At 41.1% G+C, this 16,394-nt stretch overlaps 1 protein-coding gene and 1 non-coding gene across 3 annotated transcripts in view; both read left to right on the forward strand.

Moving 5' to 3' along the window:
• Positions 1-16,394, forward strand: part of Pi4ka (phosphatidylinositol 4-kinase alpha) — a 128,125-nt gene that overhangs the window by 40,253 nt on the left and 71,478 nt on the right. For both annotated transcript variants that reach the window (XM_058571762.1, XM_046421098.2), the window contains exons 10-19: positions 1,857-1,953; positions 3,826-4,017; positions 4,667-4,767; positions 5,459-5,588; positions 6,323-6,455; positions 8,184-8,279; positions 8,653-8,836; positions 9,281-9,384; positions 11,684-11,852; positions 13,997-14,047. In XM_058571762.1, the coding sequence (XP_058427745.1) occupies positions 1,857-1,953; positions 3,826-4,017; positions 4,667-4,767; positions 5,459-5,588; positions 6,323-6,455; positions 8,184-8,279; positions 8,653-8,836; positions 9,281-9,384; positions 11,684-11,852; positions 13,997-14,047 (1,257 nt within the window). The remainder of the gene's footprint in view (positions 1-1,856; positions 1,954-3,825; positions 4,018-4,666; positions 4,768-5,458; positions 5,589-6,322; positions 6,456-8,183; positions 8,280-8,652; positions 8,837-9,280; positions 9,385-11,683; positions 11,853-13,996; positions 14,048-16,394) is intronic.
• Positions 7,464-7,566, forward strand: LOC124077082 (small nucleolar RNA SNORA66). Its single transcript, XR_006846512.1, has one exon. It is a non-coding gene; the product is annotated as a small nucleolar RNA SNORA66 (small nucleolar RNA).

Raw genomic sequence — 16,394 nt, forward strand, 5'->3', positions numbered from 1 at the left:
CTGGTATTTTGTTTTCTAAATTGAACTGTAATATAAACATCCATTTCAAGAAATGGTTTCATGTCTCAAAAAAAAAAAAAGATATTTGAAATGCTGACTTAGTGTTACTGTAATATATTAATATTCATAATCACTAGTGGTTTTGTGTGCTTATTATGTTCTAGACACTATGATAAGACTTTACTTAACTGATTCCTTGAGTCTCACAACAATCTCTAGTTTACAGAAAGGACTGAGTCTTTACAGGGTTAAGGACTTCAGGGTACATAGCTAGTGAGTGCTGGAGAGCTAGGCTTTGGATATGAGGGCAGTGGGACTCAAAGCCTCAAACTTTACTTTTTTTTTTTTTTTTCAATTGATTTTCTTTTTTTAAATACACAACAGCGGAATGCATTACAATTCTTATACATATAGAGCACAGTTTTTCATATCTTTGTATATAAAGTATGTTCACTCTAATTCATGCCTTTGTACATTTTTTTTTGCATTACAATTCTTCTTACACATGTATACCACAATTTTTCATATCTCTGTTTGTATATAAAGTATTTTGACACCCAGTTCGAATCTTCATACATGTACTTTGGACTTTAGATAATGATGTCCATCACTTTCACCATCCTTGCTAATCCCCTGCCCCCTCCCTTTCCCTCCCACCCCTCTTTCCTATCTAGAATTCATCCAATTCTCCCATGCTCCCCCTCCCTACCCCACTATGAGTCAGCCTCCTTATATCAGAGGAAATATTCAGCATTTTCCATCCCTGAAATATTCAGGGATGGAATCAAACTAAAAAGTTTCTTAGCAAAAGAAACAATCTGTGAGGTGAAAAGAGAGCCTACATCCTGGGAGCAAATTTTTACCCCTCACATATCAAATAGAGCACTAATCTCTAGGGTATATAAAGAACTCAAAAAGCTAAGCACCAAAAAAACAAATAACCCAATCAACAAATGGGCCAGACATTTCTCAGAAGAGGATATACAATCAATCAGACTTTACTCTTACATTATCTAAGTCTCTAGAGTGAGATCCCTGATCGCAACTCTCCCAGTCTCGTTTCTTCATCCATGTTCTAAAAGGGTGTTGTGAAGACTATGTGCAGTAATGTCCTTAAAGTCATTATTATAGAGCCCATCACCAGCACTTAGTTAATTATTAATTAATATCAGTGTTCACCTGAAAGCTGGCATGCCTCTTACACTCTCTACATCATTCTTGTGTTCTCCATGTGACTTTTGCCCTTTCCAAGGGACTCTCCCTTCCACCAGCCTTGCACAGTATACCCCTTCCTATCCACTCTCCTTTAACCCATTTAAACTGGTAATATACAGATGTTAAGGATTGCATTAGGGCTTGTGTGAAATTTTCCTCAGTGCTATATTTCTGATGAGATTGCTAAAGAATAATTCAAAATGAATTTAATTACAAAATGTGAGCTCAATCTGAAGGTGCCCTAGCTGTAGTGTCTACCTATAGAGAGAGTAATAGGCAGGATTGGATTCCTTGGCCTGGTGGCCCCCTGTCTGTCTTTTCCCTCTTCTGTCTTTCCGTGTCCCTATTCAGGCCATTGATGGTGAGCTGTCATCAATAAGAAGGGCAGTTCTTTTGTTGAAGGTGTAGATGGTGGCTACCTCAGGTATCTCTGCACTGCATCAGCCTCCTCCTTTCTTTGGCTTCATGCTTAAGAAGAGTGGAAAGTAATTAAAGTGTCTGAATAGTGAGTCATGATAAGTAGTTGTTCCATTTTGATTGCTAAATAATAAATATAATAGTCTGCTGGGCCTCTGCATACAAGGCAACAGGCATCACAGGAGAATTTCTGCTCTGTGGTCACTTGCCCTTTTCCTCTGCAGGCCAACCCCAGTGCTGATCTCTACTACACAACCTTCAGTGACCCCCTCTATCTGACCATGTTTAAGATGCTACGTGATACTCTATACTACATGAAAGGTGAGGACTGTTGGCACATGTGTCTGTGCAGGCAGGAGAATGGACTTCTCAACTGCCATTACAGACTGGCGCTTGCTTTCTGCTAGGGCCACTTAAAAAATAAACACAAGAACAGGGCACACTGGCCCACAACTGTAGTCCCAGCTACTTGGGATTACTTGAACCTGCGTGTTTGAAGCCAGCCTGGACAACATAGCAAGACCTTGCCTAAAAAAAATAAATAAAACACCACATATATGAGCAATATGGTTACATGACTGAAATTTAGGGGGAAAAGCAAATAAGAAAAATAAGTCTTAAGGACCCCATTCCTAGGAATTATGACTTCTTTGGTGGATTTATTTCTTAAGGCATTTTTCTAACGTACATTTTATATATTGTCTGTTTAGCTCATGATTTTACACATCCAATTTAGACAGAAAATTTTAAAAAATGAAGGACTTACAATAACTTTACTCAGATATAATATCTTACTAGTTTTGCATGCACATACAAAAAATTTCACTGAACTACACTACAGCCTTTTTTTATTTTGATACACAAAGTTGCCAAGATTAGCTTTGAATTTGCAATCTTCTTGCCTCAATCTCCTGAATAGCTTGTAATCATGTGCCACTGAGCCCAGCTCTTTTATACATTTTTTTATTTACTTTTTAGTTGTAGTTGGACATAATACCTTTATTTCACTTACTTATTTTTACATGGTGCTGAGAATCGAACCCACGGTCTCGCATGTGCCAAGCAAGCGCTCTACCGCTGAGCCACAACCCCAGCCCATCTTTTGTACATTTTTAAAAACATTTTTCTACATTCTTTCCTCACACCATTAAGTGTTTTTCATAAGCAGGTTTTAATGAGCATGTAATAATAGTCTTTAATATAGATATGCCTTAATTTAACCATTCCTAATCTGATTCTGAGGGCTATGGGAAGTCTAGCCTGTCAGAATGTAGGAGAGGGGTCAAGGATGACTCAGCCTGGCTTCACAATCCAGGAGCCCCCAAGTTCTTCCTTTTACCCAGGCTATGTGTTGCTGGCTTCCTCAGCTGGTCTGACTTGTGCTTGTCAACGGTAACTCTTCTGAATTTTCCTGGCCCATGGATGAGAATTTGAAAACAAACTCTGGGTGCTCCAAAGATCCAGGGAACTTTTTTCAGCCTCCAACCAGTTTTTTTCCTTGTAACTAGTAACCTTTCCTCTTTTTTTACTATCATAAAGTACTGCCTATTGTCAGTTGAATCAGTTTCTGTGATCACACATCCCTTTTATGTGTTTTAGATTTTAATATATAGAGTACTTAAAGCAAAGCTTGGTGGACTTGGGATAACGCTCATTGGTAAAGTGCTTACTTAGCATGTGTGAGTCCTGGGTTCATTCCCAGCACCACCGAAAACAATTAACCAACCACAACAATAATAACAATAACCAAAAAAGAAAAAAAAAGAGCATGTCTTAGACTTCCCTGGAAATTATAATTTCTTTATTTTTATTTTTTTGAGAGAGAGAGAGAGAATTTTTTAATATTTATTTTTCAGTTTTCAGTGGACACAACATCTTTATTTTATTTTATGTGGTGCTGAGGATTGAACCCAGCGCCCCGCGCATGCCATGCGAGCACATTACTGCTTGAGCCACATCCCCAGCCCCTGGAAATTATAATTTCTTATGGCTGCCAGGTAGTTTGCATGTGGAGAACTATTGTGCACAGCCTATCCAGGCTTTTCCCAATGGGTATTCTTGAAACCGCAATAGCCAGCATTAAATGTTACCCTTCTTTTTGTTAGAGAAGAAAAGACCATAACGATTGACAGCCACTTGTTGTTTTCTGATGTAGTTTTGTTTTTAGCTATGACACTTCCCTCTTTCCCACAGACCTCCCCACTTCCTTTGTGAAGGAGATCCATGATTTTGTATTGGAACAGTTTAATACAAGCCAAGGGGAGCTCCAGAAGATTCTACATGATGCAGACCGGATCCACAATGAACTGAGCCCCCTCAAACTGCGCTGCCAGGCAAATGCTGCCTGCGTGGACCTTATGGTGTGGGCTGTGAAGGATGAACAGGGTGAGCCTGCCTGCCTAGGAAAACAGACTGCTTTCCTTGGCCCTGTGAGCTCTTGGCATGCCCTGGGTTCTTCCTCTCAAGAGCTTCTCAAAATGACTTCTAGAATTTTTGGCTGTGTTACTAGCATAGGCAATCACATTAGGAGTGGCCACCTTCTGGGTATGCACAGAGCTGGGCTCCTGCTGTGGGCTGGATATCTGTAGTTCTCTCCTAATAGGATGAACTAGACCTGGGAGGAAGGGAAAACCCAAGGCTACAGGACCTGTGTGGTGTTTTGGCAGGTTTTTTTTTTTTTTTTGCCAGTTCTTTAGGCTTTTCTGTGGAGAGGTGGATGCTCAGAGCTAGAGGCCGTGGACTTTGTCTGGGGTAAAGTGGAATGGGAAGTGTTCTTACAGAATGGAACACTGCACAGTGAGAGAGAGGGCTTAGGACCACTGCAGAATGAGAGGGCTTAGGACTAGCAGAGAGAAGACAAAGTCACCCATAGTACAGGATACCTGCCTCCAAACTGATTCTGGTGTGGCCCTCTTATTAAACTTGTAACAAATGTGTCTCTGGAATTTAATTAAATTTTATGATTAACAGAGATTATTTTGTAAATATTGGACTTTGATGATTATTTGTACCCTCCTCTGATTTTTGAGTTAAGGTGCAGAAAATCTTTGCATCAAGCTGTCTGAGAAGCTGCAATCCAAGACATCCAGCAAAGTCATCATTGCACATTTACCCTTGCTTATCTGCTGCCTGCAGGTCAGTTTCACTTGATGATTGAGATACTCGAATCCCATCCATGGAGCATCCTTCTTACCTGTTCAGGCTGTGATTGATTCTCCAGCAGCAGAGACAGACTGTAATATGAGCTGTTGTTTTTAGAACTTTTACTAGAGCCTGTTGTGGACACAGTTCTTTACTGAGTGTGGGCTGCCCTCTACAAGATGCCAGGGATTTGTGCAAGTGGCATCCAGGAACAGCTTTCCTTGAAGAGGGCCTTGGATCTTTTTTTATTGTGAAGCTGCCTCATATCTGCTGGGTGATGCCCAAGGCCAACAGATGAAGAGCTGTGGGCATGTGCTATAGGGCTTCACAAGGAGGAGGTGTATTCATCCACAATGCTTAGTTCTGCTCTGCTGAGATTCCATCCTTGACATAATCCCACAGACTCCATACTTGCCATTGTTTAAAAAGCATATTTTATACCCTTTCTCCCTTAATTTGTTTCCAAAAGAAATTAGTACATGTTAATAATACATATTTACTTTGTATGGGAAAGAGTCAATCCATCCCACTTCCTTGTCTTTGCCTCATAGGCAGGTGGCCTCTGGGAGCTTTGACCTTGGAAGTTTTTTGTCAAACTTAGGCATTGAAAGGCTTGAGCATCTCACCGCTTGGGGCCTTCTCAGATAGTTCCTCTCAGGCTATGTGACAGGTTGATGTGTTGCAGGGATTGGGCCGCCTATGTGAGAGGTTCCCGGTGGTGGTACACTCGGTGACACCATCCTTGCGAGACTTCCTGGTCATTCCATCCCCAGTGCTGGTGAAGCTGTATAAGTACCACAGTCAGTACCACACAGGTAATAGACAACTATAGTTGATGCCATGTTTCTAGCATCTAGTCCTTATATACCTTTGAAGTCCTTAAAAAAGGGGGGCCATGTGACTATGTGATTCCCTACATGGGTTATGTGACTGTACTTGAGCCTGTTCTTCCTCCATGCCTTTCCTTCCATCTTTTCCTACATGTCCCACACCATTCCTGAGTTTCAGGCCTTTCCTATCCCTGCCTTCTTGTCCTATCACCCAAAAGCCCCTTCTAGTTCTATTTTCTTTTTAGCATCTTCTCTCACTAAGATAGCCTACACTGTGAGTCCTGCATGCCCCAATGCTGGGCCAAGGAGCTTCATGTGCATAGCCATATCTAATCTCCACTGCCCTGTGAGAGGATACTGACTCAGAGCAGATCTGGCAATGTAACAATAATTAGCATCAATTAAATAGCTGCTGTGCAAGAGACACTGATTAAGTACTCCTCATCCTACCTATAAAGGTGGGCATTTATATTTTCCCCCTTCAGATGACAACACCCAAACTCTGACTAGTTGAAAGTCCTCTCCCATTCCTCATAATAGGAAGGGTTTCTCAGGCCCCTGTTGCACACTTGTCTATATCTTTACCTTTGTGCACATTACTTAGATCACCCCCAAGGACGGGACTGTGCTTTACTAACCATCAGAACTGCATTTATAGAGTGTTTATCAATATTTCTGAATGATTTATTAAGAAATTTAATTTGAATTTTTTAATTTAGTTGCTGGCAATGATATAAAAATCAGTGTCACCAATGAACATTCTGAATCGACCCTGAATGTCATGTCGGGCAAGAAGAGCCAGCCCTCCATGTATGAGCAGCTCCGTGACATTGCCATTGACAACATTTGCAGGTGGGAAGCCCTGAAGATGGAGGTTAAACCTAGGAAGAGGGAAATCTGTTTCAGATAGAGGTTAATTATAAAATAAGGAAGTTGAAAATTTCTGATTATTTTAAAAATATACTTGGGGCTGGAGTTGTAGCTCGCAGTAGAGCGCTTGCCTGGCATGTGAGGCACTGGGTTTGATCCTCAACACAGGAAATAAATAAATAAAACAAAGGTATTGTGTTCATCTACAACTAAAAGAAATTAGAAAAAACTATACTGGATCTAAAAAGAGGGATTATTATTTTTAAAAAAAGTAAACTACCTTCCTTTCTCTTCATAAAAATAATAAAAATGCTGGGGCCAGGGATATAGCTCAGTTGGTAGAGTGCTTGCTTCACATGTACAGGCCCTGGGTTCAATCCCCAGCACCACACACACACACACACACACACACACACCACACATACACAAATAAATAAATAAATAAGCTTATTAAAGAAAATGTGTAATAAATAGAGAATGTTCTGTTAGCCTGCCATTCAAAGAAACAACATATTGTTATTTTTTTCTGTTGTGATATTTATTATAATTGAGAGGTTTTTGTTTTTCTTTTTAAAAATGTGAGTATTCGGGCTGGGGATGTGGCTCAAGCGGTAGTGTGCTCGCCTGGCATGCGCGCAGCGCTGGGTTTGATCCTCAGCACCACATATAAATAAAGATGTGTCTGCCGAAAACTAAAAAATAAATATTAAAAATTCTCTCTCTCTCTCTCTCTCTCTCTCTCTCTCTCTCTTTAAAAAAAAAAAAAATGTGAGTATTCCTCACAGATACTTGCTGTGTGAACTCCCAACTCAAGAACCAAATACTTTCTGATTTGCATGAACATGACCCTTCCTTCTCTGAATTCTGACTTCTCACTCTCAGAAGCCAAATCAATACAGCCTATCTGTCACACCCATGTTGTTTTCTGACACTCTGGCTAGGACCCAAATAGGTATGGAGAGCAAGATACACCTTTAAGATTTTATGTTCTTTCAAACTGGATAACTACCCCCGCATGATGTGGCAGAAGCTAAAGGAACCCGATTTGCTAAAGTAAATGTGGTGAGGCTGCCCATTCTATACTAGTACAGTATAAAAATAAATAAAATAAATAAATAAAAATTTAAAAGAAGATTTTATATTTTTATGGGATTTTTAAAAATTTCCCCAAACTTTTCCCAATTGCATAAGCATTTCTATTTACCACTAAAACTTTGATAAAGTCTGGGGTGATGCTCAGTGGTAGAGTTCATGCTTACTTAGCATTAACCCTGGTTTCAATTCCCAACACCAAGAAAATAAAAACAAAACCCCCAAACTCTTGATATCATTGTAATATTTCCTCAGCTATCTTGGGACCATCTATCTTTTGAGTAAGTCACTATGACTTTGTTAAGTCACTAACTTTGTTAGGAAATTTAAAAGTGCAAATAGGGTCGGTACAATATTCTGAAGAAAATGATTCTAGGCAAAATAATGAAGTTATTGTTTCCAGCTAAGATATTTTATGAAGTGGGCAAAATTTGCAGTAATTCTTTGAATTCATTCTACATAATGATTTTTTCATTCAGATTTTTGGGGTAGAAAATTTGGAGTAGTTATTTAAACATTGTAAACCTGAGAAAAGAAAAGAAAAAAACAAAACAGAACTGAAAAACTCTATCTTATCATTTTGATGACTAATATCACATGGTTTTCCTTGATCCTTAGGTGCCTGAAGGCTGGCTTGACAGTGGATCCAGTGATTGTGGAGGCCTTCTTAGCCAGCCTCTCTAACCGGCTCTACATCTCTCAGGAGAGTGACAAGTATGTTCCCATTGCTAGGGGCAGCAGTTCTCTATGGTTTTGGAGGGGGCACCTAGCATTGTACATGTCTGTGCCTCTTTTCTGGTCACAGTGTAGGCATGTATTGGGTTTGTCACAGGTTTAAGGTGAAATCTATCTCAGAATGTTCATCCTGCACAACTGTGCTAGTAGAGAAAAATCATTGTCCTCCAGCCTACTGTCTGGGGCTTTGTCTTTCTGCTGATAGTTAAAGATTAGCAGGTGGTCATTTTCAGATGAATGCTTCATTGAGACTGTAGTGAAATCAAGGTCTGGATCATAGCCTCTGCGTTTTATTTCATTACTGCGTACCAGAGAACTGTTCATCGGGTGCTTCTGTTCTTTCCTTCTGTAGGGATGCTCACTTGATTCCTGACCACACCATCCGAGCCTTGGGACATATTGCAGTGGCCCTAAGGGATACCCCGAAGGTCATGGAGCCAATTCTGCAAATTCTGCAACAGAAATTCTGCCAGCCCCCCTCACCCCTTGACGTACTCATCATTGATCAGCTGGGCTGCTTGGTTATCACTGGAAATGTGAGGAAGGCCCCTAAGTGAGGCCAGAGCCATAAAACCTGCTAACCATGTGCAAACTTTGTTAATCTCCTTTGACTGTATAAAATGTAAAATTACAGAGTAAGTTTACCTTGCACCTGAACTAAATACTTAACAAGTATTTCAACACCACATAGTGAGTATAATATAGTGGTTCCATGAGTGTTGGAGAAAAAGAGATTTAAATTAATTTATTATCAACATAAATGACATAAAATAGGATTTGAATTGAAGAACTTTCCTTTTAGCTTTTAGTTTGAGGTTTGCTTAAAGTTTTAGAAATGAATGCCCTTGAAGGTATTTTATGGTCCTCAAGATTCAAGAGCTTTCCCCCAGGTGATGACAAGAGGGGCCTTCTCCCATGTTCTGGGAAGGGCCTCATGAAGGAATCATGACATGGTAACAGTGCTTCTTGCTCTCTTCCAGCAATACATTTATCAGGAAGTATGGAATCTCTTCCAGCAGATCAGTGTAAAGGCCAGCTCAGTTGTATATTCAGCCACCAAAGATTACAAGGACCATGGCTACAGGTAATGCTTTTGCACCTTGCTATTGCTTTGGATCCTGACAGTATTTAACTCCCTTTGAAAATGTGAGTTTGGTGATTTGTCCTTTAAATAAAACTTTTTTTTTTTTCTTAAAAAAACCACTACTTGCTACAAATAAGTGCACAAGGGAGGAAATGAAAAGCCACACATACACCTACCACGTGGAGTTGATCACTGGACATCTCAGTGCATGATGGTCCTAGCCCTTCCTTCTCTTCCCTTCTTAATAGGCCAAACTGCACACCCTGGTGACCTGCCTTTTTTTTTTTTTTTTTTTGAGCAATATATCAGCTGTGCCATAAATGCTCCTCTGCATGTCACCTTTTAATAACTGCCTAGCATCCCATTGTATACTGGTACTGAGATTTGCCTAACCAACACTTAGCTTGAATGTTAGGTAGTTTTTCAATTTTTCTGCCAGTAAATGCTACACTGAATTACCAATAGCTGTATATCAGAGCATCATTAATGTTTTCCTTAGGTTCTATTCAGAGAAGTAGGATTTGGAAGGGTCTAAGGGAATAGGCATTTTAAGTCCTTGAAATTTTTATTTTGTTTGAAATGCAACCAGTTTTCCCTGGAAGACCAAGATGCTTCCTTGTCTTTTCCTTGCCTTTGCCTGAGAATGCCTTGAGGAAGGGACATGTCTCTCCAAGAGTTTGTCAGATCAACAGAAGAGAGGGAAAGGGAAGAAAGGAAGTCAGACAAGAACAGGAGGTTGGCAGAGGGAAGAAGAGAATTTCTATTGATGTCTTCTTGTCAGCCACTGTGCTTCTCTCTTCCAGACCATTAAATCCAGACCTCAGAGTTTCTCTCCAAGTCAGTTTAATGGGCAGTAGTGTAGCTTCACGACCTTAGAAGGAGCTCAACCATTTTGTTCCTCAGTTTTCTCTCCTGCCAAAGAGACCCTCTCTCTAGTTGTATCGGTAAATGAGATTGTGTGTGAAAGCTCTCCATCATTGTGAGCTTTTGGCATTGTTACACAGTTGACCCTCCAAATGTGCAGATTCAGCATCTGCAGTCCTGGGGATTGAATGCTTTACCACTGAACTACACCCCCAACTCTTTTTATTTTATTTTGAAACAGGGTTGTGCTAAGTTGTCCAAGCAGGCTTCAAACTTGTGGTCCTCCTGCCTTAGCCTCCCAATTACCTGCGATTGTAGGAATGTGCCACCATTTCTGGCATAGAGTGATTTTCATTGCTAATAAAAATGATTTATCCTCTTTCTCACCAGTGGAAGCATTTGCTGACCTTTGTTTTGCTCTTGACCTATCAGGTATATACCTAACTAATTGGGAAAGGAATACCTTTTATCATTGCTACTATTTGTTCTATGATTTCTGGAGATTAGACAGTGTGCTCAGTGCTTCACATGGTGTTTAACGCCTCTAATCCTACTTTTTAAAAAATATTTAATTTTTAATTATAGGTGGACACAATACCTTTATTCTATTTTTATGTGGTGCTGAGGATTGAACCCAGTGCCTCATACATGCTAGGCAAGTGCTCTACCTCTGAGCCACAACCCCAGTCCCTAATCCTACTTTTGCTCAGGAAGAAACTAAGGCTCAAAGACAAGTGATACACTCAGGTACGCAACATGGAAGTGGCAGTCTGGCTGCCTCCAGGGTCACAGAAACGTAGCAGGCCTCACTGATTTTTGTCATATGGCTAAGGGGGCAATGTCAGCTTGACATTTAGTATTTGTGTGGCACTGGCCACCATCCTGAGGCAGGTGATCCCAGGACACTTGAGCACTTCCTGCGCATTTGATATGGGCTAATATTAACATCAGCTCTGGGGTAGGGGGCATGCTGGGGAGATGCTGATCATGAAGTAAATATTTTATGGGTAGTAAATGTTGAATTAAGACTGTTGGTGATTTGAGGGGGAAAAGCAGGGCTCAAGCAGGAAGTGCCTGAAAAGTATGTATTTCCATATTAAGCTGTGCAGTAGGCCGTGGACATTCAGAGGAAAGTGTTCTGAGCCCTTTTAGCGTTTCTAATATGCAGATTGCTGAAACTTAGTCCCTTAGAATCCCTCAGTGCACCTCAGGAGAAGACTGCAATCATTTCTACAGCAGTTCACTTTCTTTTGGGGGCTCTTTGTCACAAAGATGGCATGTTCATCACCTGTTGAGAGTTCTTTGGTTCACAGGAGCATCATAAGACAGGCTAGATTTACCCAGTGTCACCTTGCTTCACCCTTACAGCGAGTACCGTACCCTGGACATAGTCAAGGGCCTAGTGGTGGCTATTATTTTGCTCCTTTCCCCTCAGGCACTGCTCCCTGGCGGTGATTAATGCCCTGGCCAACATCGCAGCCAACATCCAGGAGGAGCACCTTGTGGATGAGCTACTCATGAACCTACTGGAATTGTTTGTACAGCTGGGGCTGGAGGGAAAGAGAGCCAGTGAGAGGGCAAGTGAGAAGGGGCCTGCCCTGAAGGTAGGAAGGAGGAGGCAACCACTTGTCTTCCCCACCAGTGCCTCTGTCCTACTGACCAGGACTGAGTCTTGAGGCATTGTCTTGATTAAAACATGATACCCTCTTTGTTAAGTACTTTAATACATCTGGAGAATGCAAGAAACAAGGAGGTGCGGTTCAATCTCAAGGATGTTAATAGGGGTCGGGGCGAAGAAGACTGACTTATCAGATTTCATCTGGTTTATGGCAGTCACTCCCCCAACCCACATGACAGCATGACAGCAGCCTAGCATGGCCTCCCTCCTAGATGCCTCTCCCTTTTCTCATCTGTCTGAAGCTGGGGGTGAGGGAGAGGACTGTGACTGCACCTATGAAGACTTTAAGGGCCAATCAATGGAGGATAATGACAGCATGAGAAGGGCCAGGTTTGACCTAATCTCAGGCCATCCAAGGAATCAGTTCTTCTAGGACAGACAAAATGTGTTTTTTTTAAAAAAAATGTGTTAAATTCCTAAGTAGACAGATTAGGGGGTGGTTAAGGCAGGAAAGGCCTCTTACCCCATCATCTCCCCATTGACACATTGTGGCCACCAGGCCCTCTACTGTATTTCCATTTTCATCCTCCTTTGTTGTTTCCCTTGTTTCTGTTACCCAGTAAAATGTGCCAGATTCTATTCTAGCACAGGTCAGCCCAGTGTTTCTGTAAAGGGCTAGATTTAAATATTTTAAGCTTTACAAGCCTTAAATGGTTTCTGTTACAAAGGACATTTTAGACTGGGAAGGTCAGAAATAAGGAGGTAACATCTGAGTTGACAATTGCAAGAAAAAGCCCTACATTGATAGTCAGCCAGGATGGAGTAGCTAGTACAAAAAGAGATCTTAAGACCTGGGCCAGACTTGCTCTGCGGGACCCCTTGCCAGTGATTTGGTGACTGATTGATCAAATCTCCCAGGTAGTGCACAACTGAGATGAGTCCAATGCACAGGAGACAAAGCATCTCTTGCATCCAGCAGAACCCCAGGCATTGGGATGCAGGGGAGCACTGGTGATGGAGGGAGTACTAAGTATTGAGAAGGCAGAAGATATAATGTGTCACAGACCTTCTTTCCCCCAGGATTTGGGCCTCAGTGTCCCCAAAGGACACCTAGGACCCATGGTTGCTCCCATCTGCCTCTTTTCTCAAGACTCTTGATTTTTAGTACTTCATCCAATACTGTAGATTGCACCATGAGAGCCAATGCAGGGATCCCCTTTGCTAATCACTGAGCTGGATACAAAGCTTTGAATTCTGGTCTTTGAAGAGTAGTTCTTGCTTGCTAGCCAAGTGGTGAATAAGTATTTATTGAGTAGCTGTTGAGCTTTTCCCTCTGAGATATGAACTCTGGAATAAGGGCTGCCTGGAGGAGAAGTAGTGAATAGTGCTAGCAAATATATCACCCTGTTGATTTCTTCCTTGATGTTTTATGCATATGTGTATTACCTGAAATTGAATCTTAGCATGCTCTTAAACCTGACTTCTTTTACTTCTTTTATGTGCTACTGGGGATTCAACCCAGGGCTTCATGCATGGTAGGCAAGCACTCTACCACTGAGCCACATCTCCAGCTCATGATTTTGTGTGTGTGTGTGTGTGTGTGTGTGTTAAACCCAGGAGTATTCTGCCTCTGACTTACATCCACAATCCTTATTTTTTTATTTTGAGACTAAATCTAAATTGTCCAGGCTGGCTTCAAATCTTGTGAATCCTCCTGCCTCAGCCTCCCAAGTGGTAGGGATCACTGGTCTAATTGCAGATAATGTTTACAACTATTTGATGACAACCAAGTAGTAGGGATTACAGGCAAGCACCACTGTGCCTGGCTTAGATGAGCATCTCTATGCCTCTCTTTGTGTACACATCTCTGATCATTTCTTCTTTTTTTTTAGTATTTATTTTTTAGTTGCAGTTGGTCACAATACCTTTATTTATTTATTTATTTTTATGTGGTGCTGAGGATCGAACCCAGGGCCTCGCTCATGCTAGGCGAGCACTCTTCCACTGAGCCACAACCCCAGCCCTCTGATCATTTTTTTTAGATTAGGGAATTCAGGTTTATATGACATGGTGTCTTGTTTTTTAAAATAAGTGCATACTCATTGGTGACATTAGTTCTGTTCTTTCTAGGCTTCTAGCAGCGCGGGGAACTTGGGAGTACTCATTCCTGTAATAGCTGTGGTGAGTATTCATTAATCTAATGGTTTAAAACTCCAGGTACTGCACTCATGCACAGTATGTTTCTTAGAAAAATGCTGTTTTGAGACCCGAGTGTTTTAAGCTAGTGTTTCAGCCACCAGTAGCTCTCCTTGACTGCCCCATAGGTATCACTCTTTCTCTGTGTCCCGTCCAAATCTCCTCTGCCAGCTGACCTGGGAACTTGCCTCAGTTTCCCTCTTGCATGACTCTCAGGTCCTAGGTCTGACTCTGTTCTCAACCTCTGTTATGACCTGCATTAATGCCTCTGACCAATGTTGGCTCAGCCTTTGTTTCCTCAGCTCTTTTCTGTGAGATGAGGCCTGGAGTCCTCTTGTTGGTACTCAGCCTGTGAAGCTGTAGCCCCAAGTCTCTTCTGGAAGCCATTGTTGGCACACTGGCCACAAGCCCTGCCTCTTATCACAGCATACCAGGGTAGAGAGCTCATTTCCATCTTAATTTTATTTTAGTCTGTTTCTGCTTCTTCAAGATGACCTTTGTAGAACTTGTTTTTACTGTTCTTAGTGTTTCCCAATGGCTGGAAGCACATGGGTTTTAGGATCATAACGGCTGGGATTGGACTCCTGGTTTGGCATATAGGACTCTGTAGGAACTCCTGGGCTTCTTCCCAGGGTCAGTGTAGGCATAACCATTATCAGTGACAGTTCAGAATATACATACTTAAATGCCCACTCACCTGACCTTTTACATGAATAGAATTAGTATTGTATTTTTAACAAAAAGTTAATGGTTATATTATGGGGGAGGAAACAAATATTTGATTTTATTGCTCAACAAAGAGCATAGGGACCATGGGTTCATTGCATTTACTTTGTGGTTACCCCTTGAACCTTCTGGTGGAAACTGATTTCCAAAGGGTTTTTTGTTGTTGTTATTTTTATGTTTTGCATTTTTTATTCTTTAAGAGAAAGGTATACTTTTTTTTTGACCTTTGGTGACACTGTCTCAAATTTCTTTGCTGAGTAGAAGGGCCAGTGGATGTAAGCAGGAAGGCTGGATTTTGGCTTTAATGCAGCTGTTTACTTCTCAGGGTCCTTGGGAACCTGGAGTCACTGGTAGGTTGGGTCATATGAACTTTGGGGCTACTTCTTGTTTATATTTAGTGATTTTTGTTTTCAAATTTTGTGAAATAGTAGTCCTTCAGAAATATCATTAATTAAATTTCTTTTATTGTTATATAGCCCATTGATAAGCATTTTGAAAGTTATCTAATCCTTAGACACCTCATCATTCCACTGTGATAAAGCAGTGGTTTAATAAGATGTATCCCTTGCTCAAAAAATAGTCCTGTTTATGAATTAGTATTTTCTGGGTTGTGGAACCTTTTGAAAGCTGTACACTCTCTATTGAAATGCATATATTTAGGCTGGAGATGTAACCTAGTGGTAGACCACTTGCCTAGTGAGTATAAGGCCCTGGGTTCAATCTCTAGCAACACACATACACACATACACACACACAAATTCTCAAGGTTCTGCATTTTACCTCAGGGAGTTAAATGGGAATATCCAGGGCCTCCAGTTAGGAATCCCTAGGTGAGATACTCTGTTAGATTAAGATAAAAAAAAAAAAAAAATCCTCCCCTGGCTCTTGCTAAACACCTATCACTGACCTATACCTTTTCCAGACTTTGATGTAGATGTTAGAGTCAGGTTTCAAACTCAGGCAGCCTGACTCAAATCCTGTACTCTGACTTAATATTCTTCTTGAAAAATGAGTGGGCTGGTTTCTGTAAGAGGGAATCCAAATGGATATAAGTGAACAAAAAAACCATAGAGACTGGAGCATTCTGACCTGTGCAGGACATGCTGTAGCTGAGATATTGCAGGGTAATTGAAAGTGAGACCATTGCTGTTCAGAGAAGGGGATAGATATGGGGAAAGACAGAGGCATAGACAGGGGCTAAAGACAGAGGGGTTTGTGTGTTTGTTTTGAGATGGGTTCTCAGTGTGTTGCCCAGGCTGGCCTCAAACTCCAGGGCTCAAGCAATCCTCCCCCCTCAACCTCCCAGATAACTGGCAACTACAGGCACACACCACCATGCCCAGCTTTTTAAGACAGAATTTTTGAAGTAATTATCTTTAGAAATGGGAGAAGTAGTAACTCCACATCATGTACAACAAAAGAATTAGAAGTTATACTCCATGTATGTATGATATGTCAAAATATATTCTACTATCATGTAAAACTAAAAAGAACAAATCTTTTAAAAAAGTGCTGGGGATATGGTTCAGTGGTTGAGAGCCTCTGGGTTCAATCCCTGGTATCCTCCAGAAAGAAGGAAAGAAAGAAAGGAAGAGAGAGAGAGAGA

The sequence above is a fragment of the Marmota monax genome, unplaced genomic scaffold, assembly GCF_021218885.2.
Source record: "Marmota monax isolate L192 unplaced genomic scaffold, Marmota_monax_Labrador192_F-V1.1 WCK01_AAM20220418_F8-fsc00157, whole genome shotgun sequence".
Classification (NCBI taxonomy): domain Eukaryota; kingdom Metazoa; phylum Chordata; class Mammalia; order Rodentia; family Sciuridae; genus Marmota; species Marmota monax.